At 44.2% G+C, this 18503-nt stretch overlaps 1 protein-coding gene across 1 annotated transcript; it reads right to left on the bottom strand.

Annotated features, from left to right (window-relative positions):
- Positions 1-16791: 16791 nt before the first annotated feature.
- On the bottom strand, positions 16792-18300 carry T265_00035 (hypothetical protein; the record flags this gene model as incomplete). The annotated part of the gene is made up of 8 exons (XM_009163692.1): positions 16792-17045; positions 17081-17175; positions 17208-17259; positions 17294-17564; positions 17673-17765; positions 17798-17859; positions 17922-18017; positions 18048-18300. 8 exons carry the CDS (start codon positions 18298-18300, stop codon positions 16792-16794), a joined length of 1176 nt encoding a protein of 391 aa, XP_009161956.1.
- Between the last annotated feature and the right edge of the window lie 203 nt (positions 18301-18503).

Here is an 18503-nt window from a genome sequence, read left to right as displayed (position 1 = left end):
TATATATATATATATATATATATATATATATATATATGACTGCGGCGTTCGAAGTAACTAAACAATATGGACACGAAATCACATAAATTAGTGCCAGAAATGCTCATTTTGTATAGAAGCCTGGTTTTCCCATACAAAGACCGTGACCAAACGCGTATGACCGCGTGACATGATCAGATATGACAGTATTACTCCAGACATTTCGGTCCCCGTGAGGTGCCCAGTACAAGACTTACAACGGGAAGGAATAGTAGGTCCGTGGAGAAAAATACTCTTGGTCGGGTTTTTTCAGCAGCTGACCAGTTTCAGTTCGCGGTTTCGCAATCGACCCACAGTTGATAACGCCCGACCAATGACGTCCTACTCCACCTGTACATTCCTATCTATCGTAAATTAATTTACTCGTGGTGTATGTTGAATAAGGCAAGCCACAATAGTTTAAAATTTAGGGAATGACTAAAGAATACCGGTAACGCCGTGCCCAAACTGTAAAATTATATCTTGGGAATTCATCTCGCTGATATGAATAAGAGACCCTAACGAGTTTCGAATAGGCCCATGGATTGTGATGTTCCTCGGTCGAAACTCGTTCGGATTCCCAATTCCATTCAGACACTAGGTTCAACCGAGTTTTCCGAAACAGAACAAAGCTAATAGAGGCATATAAGCGAATTCGGGTCATCCTCACTGCACTCACCACATGTTTCATGCGAAATGTCTCTTTGTCCTTAAATTTACAGAGAGGTGATAATGAGGTTGATCTGTATTTCAGAAGTAGTCCGGGATGCTTTCATTCATATGAAAAGGCTTCGGTTTACACAAAGGCTTGACTCAGTGGAAATTCTTTCCTGATTTTATGTGTCAAGATGTAAGTTGAGCGAGGAAAGTGTCCGATGATAATGCGATGATGACAACCCCGTTTAAGTTTGTTCGCTATTCTGTAGAAAATCTGAGAAGGACTGGTGAGTGGGTTAGATAAGCGGTTCATTGAGAATAACCTATTGTACACCACCAACACCCCCGGGTGAATTGTGGGTGTAGAAATGAATAGGGGTGGAGATCAGAAAGGCTATAAATGTGAAGGACTTGACGAAAGAGAAACGAGGGCTTATTGCAGTCAGATTGACATTTTTAGCATCTTCGCATTGTCATATAATAAATGACAACACAAAGGCTGGAAGTTTTGAGGAGCGCCTATCAGAAAACAGCAACTACCATGCATGAGGCCACTCCCGGTAAACCACATACTAAGCAGAACGTACATGTGATTAAGGGAAATATTCCAACTGAGATGTTAATATCCACACCTCGAATCTGCGCTAAACACATTGCCGGTCTACCCCATCATGTGACTCTTTCGAGGATAATATTTCACCTAGAAGTTTTATGTGCCCACTTCATACTTTGGTTACACGCATACCCGTTGAATTGTTTCACATCTTTCACAAGTCGTAAAACCTTAAAACATACTTATTTCTGGCGTACAAACAATGACCGACTGGCAAAAATACGATCACGGTTAAACAGATAAGGGGTTAACTAGACAGTGAGTAAATCGTCACAGAAAGGTAAGGTTCTCATTATCACCGTGATCCTTGAATATAATTTGTTTCTATAGTTTATTCAGAGAAGATTTACGCGTCTCACTGGCTCCTCTCCTTCGACCATTAATCCACAAGGCCACTGTCGCTGTCAGGATATAGCCTCTCGCGCCAATTCATGTCTAAAACGATGGCAGATGTTTCGATGGCCTCGCCTCTTTCGTATACACATTCGGTGCCCTGACCGACCTTTGCTCCTCTAGTCATCCGCACCAAGTTATGCTATCTAGTTGCCCAACACGACTACCTTAATCGTTCGCCTTTAAACTCATCTCTCACTTTCTTCCTTTTTCCGACAAACTTAAAAGTTAAAGAATCCGATTATCTTCCATATGTCCAAATCTCCATGCCCCTCAAAAGCTGTTCAATCTTGTATTTGGGGCATTTTTCCGATGATCCATCAGATTCGATGTCTAGCTTCGGGCATTTTTCCGATGATCCATCAGATTCGATGTCTAAGCTTCTTACGAGGTCATTGATTATGGTTCATCCTGCGAACCGCTCATTTGAGTAATAAGGGAATGTGTCGTGAAAAAAACAAAGACAAACTTCCTGAGCTTGTGCTTTGGGGCGAACATACTGACCATTAGATTTTGCGCAGTAACCGCGTTTCGGGGTTCCTAGCCTTGATGCTGGCCGACTGGTAAGTCCACCAGTAAGCAATCGATTGACAACACACCTACAGCTAGCAATCCAAAACCAAGAATGCACCTCACTGATTACTTTTAGCGCCAGTTAAATCCGTCTGCGATCAAGACGTGTGAGAAAGACGAGACAAGCGAAACATTTGTGTCCTTAAATGGAGACTCCAGGGTTGCCTTTCACAAGAGTTGAGGATTATGTGGTATACAAATGTACCTGGTGTCTTACAGTGCATATTATCAATGATTCAAACATAGCAGGTGCCTGACTAGCAGGACTGAACTTACCGAGTACACGTAGAGTTGGTGAAAGCTATTTCACACGCCTATTTGGAAAAAATGGTACGATCTAATGTTCCAGTCCAGCATGTATGCGAACTTTACAACATGCCATTAAAAATTTCACCTGAAAGCGACGATATGTTCTGTTCCAGAAAAAAAGCATCGGGCAGATTCTGTTGAGGTCAGTCACACTGTTCTCCACGTGCATTCAAACCACGTTTGCGTCAGTGAACGATTCTGTTCCCTGACTGAAGTGTACTCACATAGCAACGACTTGACCGATCTATCAATCCGCAGGAGTTCTGTTTACATAGCTGTAAGCACCAGAAAATTATGCAGTCAAAGCTCATCATTCTCCAATTTGACAGGCTTGAAGGTTGTATGCCAGATTAGAGTTGTGAAATCCCTACAAAGTTTTTCATGTGATGACTCATAGGGACATCATCGCAGAGGTGGGACAAACCGTCGCTTCACACATGCCGACATAAGAGATGTCGTGGTTGATAATCGACAAGAACAAAGACCACTGTCAAGACAGGGAGGATGACAGTCGGGTCGCTGGAAGCAGTGACGTTTTAGAACTTGTTACAGGGAAAATGTGGTCGGCGAAGACCGAATTGATTTCAAAAAATATGTGCACAGTCCATCACCAAGGATGAAAAGAGAACAACTTCGGTGCCACAGTTATCAAGCTAATGTCACGATGGCTTTCGTAGTGTTCGTCTACTCTTCAAATACTCAAGTAATGTTTGAGATGTGCCATTCTGCACCACCAATTTGAGTCCGGCAAGCGGTCAGTAACCGTCACCTGTGAAGAAGGGTGGATGAGCCTCATCCACGCCGGATGACCTTACGCGCCTTTATTAAAGGTCTGTTTCGCGCCTCGGCTCCTCTTTCCATGCCTCACTAGAGCGGTCTCTCCAACCTTACTGCATGGCAGCTGAGAAACAGCCATCAACTACTAGTGTATCACCGTTCATTCCGAGTTGGCCCGTCGATCTTGTTCTTTCGAGTTTACATCAGATCCACAGACCCATCCATAGTAACCCGTCGGTTTCCACACAAGCCGTTTATGATAAATATGTCCAGGAATATGGTGGTCCAACTGCTGTTGACATGCGAATCCCTATCGGACGCTAGCCAATCACCGCTACCGATGGAGATTCTGTCTCCTCCAGCATACACCACATAGCTCATGAAACACGTGTGGGTGATGCATGAATGTTCTACGTTTACCAGTCATAATATGATTACTAACGTCCGTATGAGGAAGGAGTAACTCAAGTTTAAAACTGTCTTTTTTGAGGTCATGGTAGGTTTATCGTTTAGAGCTCCGTAAAGATAGGATCACAGATGGGAATCTTAAACGTTTTGACAGGTTCAACTGAAACAGTATGGGGGGCAGTGGATTCATAGCCTTCACCGAAAACAGTAAGATATAGGGACTTCAGTAGATTGTGGTCTTCGGAGCTTCTACGTGTTCAAACAGCAATTTTTCTGTTGCACTCGATGGTAATGATAGCAAAGACGATGAATTCCGCTTCACGTTCAATATGTGGTACATGGATTTTATGATTGTAAAACTTCTGTTTGACTTTTCCTAAGAGTATATCCACCAAAAACGTCAATTAGGGATGAAGCAATATAGACGTAATACACTACTCATAAGTTTGCTGAAGGCCCTTATACAGCCCACAACCCATTTAGCTCTTGTTGGGGTTCATTAGGTAGGCGCAGTCCCGAGGTTCCGTCGACCTCATGTTCTACTTGAGCCTCAATTGCACGAAATTAGCGAAATACACTCATTTGCGGACCAGTTTGGTTTTGACTGGAGTGTCACCGGGAACCTAGCGGAATCTCTCGTTTATGATTGTGAGCTTCAGCTTCGTCTAATAATATCTTGTAACTACATTGCGCAGTCACCACCGCTCAATAAGTTATAAGGTTACCACTTATTAACAGGTTGAGGCTTGTCTAATAAGACTATTTAGAGAGTTTCATTCAGTTCAATACCACAAATGTAATAACTCTGTATGACGAAGAAGAAATAAGATCCGTTTCGTTGAGTACGTCCAGAATGGTTACCTACGGTAGGAGGAAGACGAATCTTAGTTGTTATTCCATGGGATGACCGTACAATGACCAAGTTCGTCGAGAGAAGCATGGAAGCCAGACAGAATCCGAATTATCGCATTTACTCAACCCTTGCCAACGTTGTGTGATGACTGCCCGAAAGTGGCCAGTTTTCACTTACACCACAGGCATTCACATTAAACATTTTTGGTGAAGATTTCCTCCGCCCATGACTCTGTGCGGGTATTGACTGGTACTAACCGCCCAGCAGCTGGATTCTTCTGTCTCTTGAGTTGCATAGGTTCACATCCTAGAATCCCCCAGATGTTACCAGTGTACACAACACAACATGACCTATGGCGTGAGTACAGTCACTCAAATTTTAGTCCACCATTCATTCTAAATGGAATGAGCCATTCAAGAGATCCAGCCTAAATCTATGCACCAGAGTCCTCGCAACTCGGCAGTTTTCCATAACAAAATGTTGTCAAAAGTGAAGTTACTAGAACCGAAGCCATCTTCTAGTAGAAACAACACCTGATCACAACGACACAATCACAAGAGAACTACGATACTCATGAAGATAACTGTGGTTTTAAAATCGATTAAGCAGAACTGGCCATAGAAATCTCATGGAGACATCACCTCAAAGTCACCCCAAATACACTCTACCGCCCTCAGAAGAGTAGAAAATCCAAGAACTCTGAGGAGGATACTTTAGGTTGCCGTGAGTCGTTAAAGTGGGACAATAAACCAGGGGAGCTTTAAGCTTACAGTTTCCAACGCCAACCGCGGCACGCTTTTGACCGACGCAGCTCGCGATAAAAGCCAAGGCACTGACAGCCCCGAAGGGCCGAGAAGCTGATTGAACTGGTGGAACAAATAAAAATTCCAATCAACGATCCCAGCTTTACTGAACTCTAAACCATAAGCCTACCATGACCTCACAAAACAGTTTTGAACTTGAGTTATTCCTTCCTCATACAGACGTTAGTAATCATATTATGACTGGTAAACGTAGAAAATTCATATATCATTCACATGTGTTTTATGAGCTATGTGGTGTATGCTGGAGGAGATAGAACCGCCATCGGCGGCAATGATTGGCTAGCGTTCGATACGGATTTGCATGTCAACAGTAGCTGAACCACCAGATTCCTGGACATATTTATCATAAACGGCTTAGGTGGATGGGTCTGTGAATCTGATGTAGACCCGAAGGAACAAGATCGACGGGCCAACTCAGAATGAACGGTGATACTCTAGTAGTTGATGGCTGTTTCTTAACTGTCATACAATATGGTTGCGGTGCGTCTGCAAAGCCAAATCAAAGTGTCTGTGCATAGAGTTACAGCTACCCAACTTGCGATGATTCGGATATGGAGATACATTTCGCCAGCATGTCGCAGAGTACCAAATAACATACCCATGACCTGTTGCACCATCATTGAGTTAGCTGTCCTCGGGCTACTATGCTCAACAGTGGTCTGAGTGTGTTAACAGCTGTTTTCAAGTAAGTTTGACATCTAAGTATTTCGCCATCTGAGAATTAGGGTTTAGTAAGGGAACTATTGTGGTAGGTTTTCTGAGGATAATAAAAACCCCAGTTACATACTTGCCGTTGGTGCGATTTATCTTGTATACTAAAACCTTGTTTCTACATTTCAGCCTCTCACTGACATCCTATTGAACTGTTAGCTCTTCTTATATTCTGGTTCAGTTGAATTCCATGTCGCGGAACGGTTCACTTGTTCGCCCTATAACTCCCTTCGAAGTTGTTCGTCCTCTCCATTCCGGTGAACTAACATGTCTGACTGATTCATTATCAAAGAATATATAACAGTGGCGACGAGAACCCAACGCGATCACAAGCATGTCAGTTTCAGCTGAGGATTTGAAAGCAATCTTTTAACAACAACAAGCGCATTTCGAACAATCGCAATCGCGATGTATTCAGTCTATTACTCACGTTATAGGTCTTCAGACACCAGTTCCATCCCACATTAGTATTTCTTTTATTATCCTTTGCCGATTCTATCGCAGCAACCGTTATTGAATTTATCTACGAACCAGGATCTGGACTCATATTAGATTCATGATACAGTTGCTGGGAATATATTTTTCAGAATGGGTTTACCGACAAGGATGATGCATGGAAATCCCGTCTGTTGGTCCGGAAATTCGGATCCCTCGAGCACGATGGGTTCATGAACTTCATTCTTCCTAAACATCCAAAGGATCTAAACTTTACACAAACAGTGGAACAACTCCGTGAAAATCTCGGTGAGCAACGTTCACCTTTTGATGTTCGATACAATTCTCTCAAACTGGGCAGGCATGATGCCGACGATTACGTCATTTCTGCCATGTGTGAAAAATTTCCGTTCCAGTCACTTACAGAGGATCAGTGTTTAATTTTCGCTGCTGGTCTTCAATCTCCGTAGGAATCAGATATTCGCACTCGACTGCTTTCCAAGCTTGAGAACGAGGATATTACCGTGGTAGTACTCACTACAGAATGCCAACGTTTGAGTAATCTTAAACACGGTACCGCAATGGTACAGCAGACTTACTAATCCCAGGGGTGTAACATCGAAACGAACCACTGTTACACGTGAGAAAAAACACAAACATTGTCTTGGTCCTGTGGCGAGTGGCATTAAACACATTTCTATCCATTCAAGAAGCACTAGTGCCAGACGTGTCATCGGTGGGGCCTCAGGAGTTTCTGCCGTACCCAAAATCCAAAAGTTTTGACACTCTAGTTACCAGCACAGTGAAAAAGCAGTCGTAAAAAAACGTCTGCAGTCCAGACCTGTGTTTCAACATTCCAAGTTGAATTTGAGTCCAGAAGGAAATACCTTACAGTTTCCATTAACAAAATTCCAATCTGTATGCGGCTCGACACAGCTTCAGATATTACGTTGATCTCACATTCAGTCGGAGTTGATAGGAAAACATGTGCGTCATTCACAAATCACCGGGCTCAATGTGCACCTGACAGTACTCTACTACTGACTGGCAAGCTAGCCTGTAATGTATCATTCAACAATCTACAGTTCTCAGGAACTTGTATTAATTTGAACATTCTTGGACTTGACTGGAGTGAGAAACTTGATCTTTTCAGTGTACCTTTATCATCTGCGTGCAGCGCTCTGAAGTTTTCATCCTCCTCAGGAATTGCAGAACACTTTCCTAACACACTCAAGACAAAATTCAAAGATGTCTTCAAAAGTGGCCTTGGATGCTGTACCAAAACCAAGGGAAGCCTCAAACTCCAACCTGATTCCACACCAATTTTCAAACCGAAGCGTCCCGTGCCATTTGCTGCTGTCTCAAGCGTGGAGAGTGAACTTGTTCGTCTCCAGCAATCCGGAGTTATCCAGCCAGTAAACCATTCATCATGGGCAGCTCCCATTGTTGTCACCAAATAAGCAAATGGCAAGGTGTGCATATGTGCTGATTATTCCACTGGATTAAACGCCGTGTTAGACTCTCACCAATATCCATTGCCGGTACCAGAAGATTTGTTCACCAAGCTCAATGGTGGAAGATGTTTCGCAAAGCTGGATCTTGCTGATGCTTACCCTCAACTAGAAGGCTCTGGTAACTCCAAAGAACTTCTGACAATTAACACATCGCAGTTTGTTTCAATTTAACCGTCTGCCATTCGAGGCAAAGTCTGCATCAACAATATTCCAGCAGTGGATGCCAGTGCGCATATGTGCTGGTTATTCCACTGGATTAAACGCCTTGCTGGACTCTCACCAATATCCATCAGCGGTGCCAGAAGATCTGTTCACCAAGCTCAATGGTGGAAGATGTTTCGCAAAGCTGGATCTTGCTGATGCTTACCCTCAACTAGAAGGCTCTGGTAACTCCAAAGAACTTCTGACAATTAACACATCGCAGTTTGTTTCAATTTAACCGTCTGCCATTCGAGGCAAAGTCTGCATCAACAATATTCCAGCAGTGGATGCCAAGGTAAACGGTTTACCAGGAGTTGCTACTTATCTGGATGACATCGTTCCTAGAGGTTCCAGTCGAGAAAAACTTTTGCATCGTTTACCTTGTGTACTCGAACGAATTCAACAATATGGTTTTCGTCTACGTGCAGAGAAATGTGCACTTTTTTCTCACTTCCATCAACTATCTTGGATTTACTGTGACGAACATGGTCGTCATCCAGACCCAGAAAATATTTCTGCCATGCAACAAATGTTAGCACCGGCGAATTTAGCAACTTTTCGCTCCTTCATCGGTTAGTAAGCCATTACAGTTCATTTTTGCCAGACATGCATCGTGTCCGTAAACCAATAAATCATCTTTTAAAAAAAGATGTGCCTTGGAACTGGTCACATCAGTACCAGTCCGCTCTAGACAAGTAAAATCAATTCTCAGCTCTGATCTGCTGCTCACACATTACAATCCAGCCCTGGACACTACTGTTGTTTCGGATTCATCCAACTATGGTATTGAAGCTGCCACCTCTCACCTACTCCCCGACGGAAATGAAAAAGCAATTGCCCATGCAGCTAGATTCCTAACTAACAACCGATCAGATTGAAAAAGAAGCTTTAGCAATAATCACCATCCAGAATTTTCACAAAAATGCTCTGTGGACGTTATTTTACGCTCATCACTGACCATAAGCCCCTTATCAGTTTTCGGATCTAAGAAAGGCATCCATGTTAATACGGCCGACCGTTTGCATCGTTGGGCTACAGTGCTTCAAGTACCAGTCTGCTGATGCTATTGGCCAAGCTGATGCATTATCAAGACCCATGGATTCTCAACGTCAACAACCCGAGGATGCTGTTGTTACCTCAATAACGGTGGAGCCAGAAGTTAACGCAGTGCGAGCACTTCCAATCACTTCTGCCTTCGTTCGCGACGCCACTGCTCGTGATCCGTTAGTTCAAAACGTATTGCATTTTCACCGCACACACTGGCCTGCAGTATGTCCCGATAAACAACTTCAACCGTTCTACCAACGTCGATCCTCACTTTCTGAGACCGGTGGTTGCCTAATATACGCAGAACGGGAAATTGTGCCCCCATAATTACAGAGTGGTGTCCTTAAACAATTTCATTTTGGACATTCCGGTATTAACCGCATAAAGGCGTTAATATGTAGTTACGTATACTGGTCAAGCATGGATAAGCAGTTAGAAGAACTAGTACGCAAGTGCTCAAAATGCCAACTATCTGAAAAAAACCCTCGGAAAATATAATTATGTTCAGGACCTGTTCCAATAACTCCATGGTCACGAAATCATGTTTATTTTGCGGGACCAATCAAAGGCCAACAATACCTCATCCTAGTAGACGCTTATAGCAAATGGCCAGAAGTGTTCAACATGAACCATATTACTGCTTGTGCTACGTGTTTAGCCACTTTGGAGTTCTAAATATTACTGTTTCTGACAACGGCAGTGCATTCACATCCGCTTTGTCAAGAAAATAGCATACAACCTGTGCAATCACCACCGTTCTATCCACAATCAAATGGCCAAGTGGAAAGATTTGTGGACACTTTCAAACGCGCATTCCTAAAACCCAGAGGGAAGGGGAACACACATTTTTGCTGAGGTACAGGGCGACACCGAATGTTAACGCTCCATATGGTAAGTTTCCGGCGGAGGTACTTATGGACCGGAGGATCCGCTTACTCGTTGACGTCATCCGTCCATCGCCACATTCGCCAACCGGTAGAAACACGAATTTGGAAGTTCAGTTCAACCGGCATCACGGTGCTGTAAAAACATATAGCGAAAGACTATCGTATTGGTGCGGAAAGTGGATACGAGGCATAATCGTGGGCCGTGCAGGAAGAGTTGTCTGTGAGGTAAACGTTTCCCTATCTGGGTCCGTCATGCCAGTCAGCTACGCGCTTCCTATCTTCCAGCAACAGCTACACCCGATCCTGTTCTCCCACTGGAGATTATTCTCGACACATGTGAGTTAGCTCAAAACCCAAAATCTTCACAGCCGATGAATGAACCAGTAATTTCCTAAAGCTGAGCACCTAGGAGATGGACTGACCGAATACGTAGGACCGTCATACCCATGCAACTCAACCAGCCGCAGCAGCCCTACGATCAAGCACTTCAAATGGGAGATGTTAGCAGGGCTACCTCCAAACAAACAAATCCACTTTACTAACGATTTTTCTTGTATACTGAAACGTTGTTTCTACATTTCAGCCTATCACTGACATCCTGTTGAACCGTTCTGAACCAGTTAAATTCCATACCACAGAACGACCCACTTGTTTGCAGCACAACTTCCTCTAAGTTGTTTGTCTTCTCCATTCCGGTGAACTAATGTGTCTGACTGATACATTAACACGGATGTAATAGATATACAGCCGTAAAATATGAATCACCAGAGAACAGATACCGAGCGAACGGGCTCGCCTAGATAAATTTCTACGCGGGGTGCGATGAGGATTTCGGCTTCAGTTCGTGAGGTGCAGCTGAGTGGGGCTTTAACGGAAGCATAATGTATGCAGAGGCTCCAAACTTTTTTTGTAAATCTGATTGGTGGCACCATTAACATTACCTCTTCAGCCAGCCGTACATTCGGTGGTACCACACACCAGTGACTTCAGTCTTTAGTTGCCATTGTTGTCTAGGCGTCCCCGGTTTCTGCTACATTCGCGGTAACGGTTTACTGGAAGTAAAGTGCATACTTTTCGGAATCTTATCTTAGACGGGAGGCATTCACCAGCGGAGATCACAACCACAAAAAACGAAACAGGTGGTCTGAACTTTTCATCTTGGCTTGCTTTGCGCTCGCACTTGTAGCCCTTGACTCCTCCCCAACAGGGTCCGAGCCCAACCATAATAATTTTGGTTACGTTGCCACAAAAGTCCTAGCACTACGTAGATTTCGTCGGCCGCGAGTACAATGGAATGCCGGCGAGTATTTGCGGTACCCGTCTCTACAGGATAACCAAGCAGCCTAAAAGACAAAAACTTGGCATTAAAATCCCCGTTACGAACAAAAGCTGAGGTAGTTTAGCTTACATCATGTAACTAAATGACCGGGTTATCGCACTGAAAGCAGCAAATAGCACGACAGTTCGCATCTGTGACCGTGGGTTCCCAAATACCAATTTAGAACTTTGTCGGGAGTTGCAATGGATTTTTATCGTCTCCCAAGTTCCTCCCACCATTCTAGGGATAGTCTCCTCTGGAACATCGACATACTCGTCGGTATTAGCAGATTTCAACTTACTAACTATACAACCCACCTAGGATGCAGTAATCGTGGTGACACTCAAATCCTCACCCTTCTGTTTCTTCAACCATTTAACACCGATTACCCTTCACCAAACATCTGACCAGCTTCCGACTAGTCGCAAGGCGTGTTGTCATCCGTGAAGGCGTCCGTCTGATACACTCACCAATTACAAAGCGGCGTCCGATCAAACTTCTACTTGAGGTCATTCGAGCATCGCGAAGTACGTCAGCATCCCTAAAGAGAGCCCAGGAAAATGGTGGTTCGTCGGCAAGTACCATGCGCTGAATAGACACCACATGGTTTCCTGGTACCACACATCATGGACATGACCGGAAATTTGAGACGCATGTCCACCAGTGACCTGACCTGAGGCTAACGACAGACCCCAGTCGCTAAAAGCGTTACTCTCAAAAGAGCCATTACTAGCTCTTCGGCTTTTCCCAGTCTCTCTGAATGTCTTTCGGTTTGAAGAATGCGTTCCGGAGGACGAAAAATCCTAGTAGAACGCACGCTGTTCGCCCACATTGACACTAACAGTCACTACTGGCCACCGTAAGCTAGACAGGTCCTACTCAGGTAACAAATTTAGCTGGTTAGAGTTGAAGTTTTAACGTCGCGAGAGCAAGTAACGGTTGACTACCCGGTACTTAGCCCCGATTCTACGCCACCTACATTATATCCCCAGCGGTGTTGTCATTATCAAGATTTTTACTAACCTGAACGTAACAGAAAGACTGCTGAATCCGAAAAAGACCATCTCCAATATAACTGCATGGACCTTCACGACGAGGCGCCTCTGGTACTGGCGGTGATATGTCTGACACATCTGTAGAAGCAGTACTATAGTAGTTTGGAACCCGCTACAGAACTTTTGGCAAATTTGTTGATCCTTACAGTATACCAGCCCATCAGCATTAGAACGTTATCCCACGATACAGATAAGGCATCGACACAATAACGCTCGGTTCAAGACTAATACACAATACGGCTCATGTAGGTTTAAGAACGTTGATGATGCAACGCAAAGGGTTTCAGCAGTGGCACTAAAAGCTTTAGCTAACGATCAAGCTGCCCTCCAAGTGGCAGAAGTCCATCGCATTACTTCGTTGAGATCACAAGCGGCTATTTCAGCAATTTTTGAAAACTTGTCATGATTTGTATGTGCTTTTTATTAGACTTACCCCATATACTTGTATTGAACTTGTATATTTCAGCCCATCCACGCTTGTTCTTAGACAAGTAAAACTTTGTTTATCCTCGATAACCACAATCATCTGCGGTATATCTCGCGGTCCACCCCATCCAACTGACAACTCTTCCCCGAGTAAGTTTGGTGGCACTTCACAGTTTATCTCAGAGGAATTCAGAAGCTTTAGATAAATTGGTGATAGACATGTTTGACCCAAGAATAATAAATATCTTCGAGACTGGAGGCGAGCTGATGTCCGCGCGAAGGTGCAGTCGCAACGAAGTCACAGAAGTTTCCATTACATGTGAGTTGATCATGTTGGTCACCCATTGCTATCAAGGCGACTTTTACCTTTTAATCTGCACTGATCATCTTTCAGATGGCAGTAAGCCATTCAACCACAGAGACTTTCTTTCAGACAGACGAACGGACAACTTAGAGCACTGACTAGCTTAGATCGGTGGCCCGATCGTGATAAGTGAAATGCGAGAATCGCAATTCGATTCCGAATAGGGCCGCCTAGTGTCCTGTGGGTTGCAAGCGAACTCATGCGGTTGGTTGGCGTATGGGATAAAAATCATCCGACACTCCAGTTGGCTGCATCTCACGTGCACTGTAACTCCTAATGACTGGCTTTATGCCACTGCTTTCCGGGAGAACTACAAATCCGGTCTGAACACATCTGCAAAGTTGCGATGCGGGTGCTGCCTTTGTCTACCGAGTAGGTTAGTGGCGCCTGCACCATCTGGTCGTTTTGAATAGAGCAGCTATGTGGTGCAACTTCCTCATCCGTTAAAAACGGGGACAAATCAAAGCACAGAACACTTCCGTCCAAGTCCTGAGAACTTGCCTGCTAGTTAGGACGGACAGCGGAACGCGACGCTTCCGTAGCATTATCAGGCGATTTGACATGGTCGACAAGATTAGTGTGACACCATACAATCGACTGGGGCCAAGTCAGTAATTATGGAAATACCCAGATGCCCAACCACAACAGGCACCAAACTAGTAGCCTAGCTCATCTGTGGGCCCGACCCACGCTTCCTTGTACTTCAAAACATCCTGCCACCCGGTAGTATACTGAATTTATACAAACAGCTAATTGAAATTTCAACGTACAGTATCCGAAGGCAGTGCATGGAATGCCATTTTATGCGGTAGAACCAACCGTTGACACTTTATTTTTCTTTACCAACCATCCCAAATGAAATGCGTCGCTTTGTTGTGGTGTTCGGAATTCTGTGCTGAAATGATGCTGCGAGCCACGTCGGTTGGAACTCAGCTCCGTTCAAACATATCAGGAAGACCAGGGGAGCAGTTTGACGACGGATAGAAGACCCCCTGCTGTTGTTAAGAGGCGATCTAGGGACAGTCTTACTGCCCGCTGCAACGAACGCATGAAAACAGTGAGGCACTTCTTCTACTTGACCAACGCATTCACTTAATGGCTGTGACTGGCTTTTCTTCCGAGGAAGAACGGGATAAAAATCGGAACCAAAAAACATACATGGATCAACCTACGGTTGTTCGCAAGAATTGCCGAAGAAAATCAATTCCCACAATGCGCTTCCAAACGCATCCGCTATGTACAGAAGCATCAGAAGTCAGGCGTTCACTGTTTACTCCTTCGGATCAAACCAACTCTACAGCCAAATTGGTCGGAATATTGGGCTCTTGGTAGGATCGTCCAAAAGGTTTAACAAACATTGTTTTGCAGTTCTGAATTTCGTATCGGAGGTCCGAAATTCGACCAAACCGTCCTTCGGCCTTGCAACTATTCGTTCATCCAGTGCCCCTCCACTAAGTTTCCTGATTTATTTAGCTGTCGACCACTTAGCCATTACCTCGTAACTATATATGTCGGGTGTACGCACTCCCGATTTATATGGTCGGCTTACCCAAAAAAAAACCACCCGCGATCCCATTTGCTTCTCGTTACAAGGTGTTATTCGAATAAATGGGCATGTTTAAACGGTGGTGAAGCAACAGTGTTCTCCTCAGGTGTTTGTCAGTGACGATCCCCGGGACTGAAACCTTGACATTCCACAACCTACATGAATCCAGGTATGCCCTCGGTATTTACAGAGACTAAGCAGCCAGTGGTGCAACCAGTTAGTAAACGAGAACTAGTATCGCATGGTTCGTTGGGTTCTCCATGTTGCTACTGTCATGATAAATTCACCCCGTGCTTTTCCCTTTGGGTCCATATTTCTCCCTCAAATCATTACTTGGACGTCCAGGTTGGCTCAAGTCAAGCGTCTCAACAAGCAGACGGTTCACCTAAAACATTATGTACCTCAACTATAGGGAGTGCTTAGGTTATCAACATCGGACGATCCGTGAGCACTACATTCTTAGATCTGCCAGCAGCTAGCAAGCGAACAGTCCTTTGCCCGTTAACCTAGTATATGTTGTAAGGCTAATCTTACCCCCTCATCGTATTGTTATGCTTCACAAACATAAGGCTATGCCCCAGCCTACAGAAATTGACATCTGCTCACCAGGATTCAAATTATTACTCCGTGAGTTTCCCTGCACAAAACCCGACATCCACCAGGGTCGCTGCGGGTCCGCTCATAACATCTAAATGTGAACAATTATTGAGAAACTGTTACAGTAGGTGCTAACTGACTGGTAGTCGGCGACTGAACCAGGTGTGTCACGCTCAAATTTGGACGCTGACTGACTATGAGTAGGCCTTGGTTCGCGATACCAAGGTTATATAACATCCAAGTGCACGAATTTCCTCACTCGGTTTTAAGGAATCACATGCGACCCCTCAACCAAAACCGTACATACTTCTTACCTGTTTGATTTAAAACAATCTAGTCTCTTCTAGAAGAGGACCATGCAGCAACACCGTGCGCCAATTGAGGTGGTCATCCACCACTTTGCTCACAATATACGCATATAACTCAACTAAATCTCTCCACTCGAAAAACAAATGACGCTCCGAACCCAAATTTTTCCCGTTTTGCTTCCCGAGCGCTGTTCACAAAATTATGAAAATAATGCAATTATGGGTTATGGGGGCGTCGAGATGTGCACAAAAATATCTGGGGGCGAGGCACTACGTCCATCAACCGACTATCGCGGGGGTATTAGAACAGAACGAGAAAGATAGGGATGCAGCCATAGTGTTTTGGTCAAACGCTTAAACATTGACCAATCTGGTATGACAGACTCGGTGGGTGTAGCACGGACGCTACCCAGCATAGCTCAGTGGGTCATGCACATAAAACGCCACACGACGATAAAATCGTCTCTCCGCGTGACGAAATTCAACACAAGTTATCTACTAGGCGGCCGTCGCACAATGAACAGCGGATTGTCGCAGTATAAACGTCTTTGTTACATAAAAAGAATACACTCAACGAAGACAATGACAGGTGTCAAGCACCTGGAGGTGGAGAGCAGTCGAGCATGATGTCGTTTAGGAGCATACAGCAGAAACACTGCAGCGCGTACTTTACTCCATTTTCGACACTAACAAAATGGTGCAGCAGTCGTACCATTTTCGTGACACAATCTCCAAACTCAGTTTTATGGACAGTGGGCCAGCAGTACACCCAAGAGAAGACAGTAAATGCCAGAAAACTAAATACAGCAGGAAAAGCACTCATCACAAGAACGCTTTCCGATCTTCGCTTCCTGCTACAGAAAAGTTTATTACAAAAATGACACCATGTATTCGTATCACCAACGTATTACACAAAAACTCGAGGTGGTACATCTGCGATTATAAAGCCTATACAGATCAGTGGTCATCGGTTTCGCCGGTTGATTGACTTGATGGCTTTGCCCCCTTTTTCTTTTTGTTTTGGGTTTTGATCGGTTGTAATAGAATGTCCTTAGCAAAATAAGACGACATTAACAGACATACCTTGACTTCTGCATCACGCGGTTTAAATTCCGACTTATAGAGCGATGCATCAAACGGAAAGCCTGTGATCCGCATAGGTCCATTCGGCATCAGTAGCACAGTAAATCGAAACTGCGCGACGAATTCATCTACACAAGGTTGTAGAACGAACGACTAAGCCTACCGTCTTTTTCGCAATAAACTGGAAGTGCCTGAACGACATCGTGCTTGGCGCATTCTGTAATTCCAAGTCGGGCTTTTTTCAAATCCTCGAGGGCACTATCGGACAATCAGACAATTAGGAAACATACCGGATATTAAACGGATAGGCCAGAAACTTGCTGGCAATTTCGGAGTGCAGCTCTGGAACAAGTGCAACTATTAGGAGCAAGCTTACGTCTAGATGACTTCATTTTCAGTTGATATAATGTCTCGTTTTTCTTGTAGATAGTTGTGCGTGCTTTGTGGTCACGAGGCTTCCCACTACCGGTCGACAACAATATATCGATATTCCAGACTTCATTTAATTCGAAGTTCGTTTTTTCTATTGATTTCTTGTGTTCTTCTGATGGATTTAAAACAATTGACTTCTCAGCATCGTAAACCATTCGGCGCATCTGGTGTGATTGCATACCTGCGCATACGGTGGGATTGTGTAATGAAAATACCTTCAATAGGGCGACAGTTGAAGTCGGCGGCAGTTTTAGTTATCATCTCGGAAACTTTTATGTTCTGTGGTAGTATGGTTTAGGTCAGAGGAAATGTTTACCAGATACCTCATAATTAGATCGCAGAAGGCGAACGGCAACTTCGGCAGCCGTGTTTGCCGCAATTATGACATCTGCTTTCCTTCCAGTAACTTTGTTATCCTGAAGGGTTTCAAAGTAGTAAGCCTTTATACCGATGATGATCCCACGACGAATGTGTGTCCAACAACAGCAGCATATCCATCAATATGTGCACCTAAATCACTAATACGGCGATTAGAGTTCGCTTCCTATGAGCTTACATTTTCACCAAATCACCGTCTTTCAGCTCCACAATTTCATTTTCCTCACCGTCAATAGGCGAATAATGACAAATGATATTATTCACACTGATTGATGTGGGATAAGAAATACCTGGAAAGTGAAAACAACAAGAAGATTTACCCTTCTTCATCGTTTTTTCGCGTTTGAAAAGCTTCGCAGATTCATCCTGTATTCTTTGGTCGCCCAACTTGCACAGTTCAACAATTTTTGCACCAGGTAGTGATAGTTTAATTAACTCCGAAAGCACACCTTCCGATAACAGCAACATTAGTTGAAATTCACACGTACTGTTGGTAACCTCCGCTGCCATCTTATATTTTGTAACCACCACATCGTCCAGGACATCGAGCTCCTCGGACTCGTGATCAGACATGACGCTCGAGGCAGAACGGACGATTTCACAAATCGCGCCAAAATTCACTGCTGGTCCAGGTTCTGGATGTCAGGTATACAAAAGTTCAATCGGTTCCACGAGCATACATACGACTAGGAAGGAAAGGCTAGGCTGAAAGAGGTAGAAAGTGTGGCCTCCATCAGCTGTAGAGTTGGATAGAATGTGATGCTGACTAGTACATC

The sequence above is a fragment of the Opisthorchis viverrini genome (genome assembly GCF_000715545.1).
Source record: "Opisthorchis viverrini unplaced genomic scaffold opera_v5_1, whole genome shotgun sequence".
NCBI lineage: Eukaryota > Metazoa > Platyhelminthes > Trematoda > Opisthorchiida > Opisthorchiidae > Opisthorchis > Opisthorchis viverrini.
Note: the sequence above shows the minus strand (reverse complement) of the source record. Positions and strands in the feature narration are given on the sequence as shown.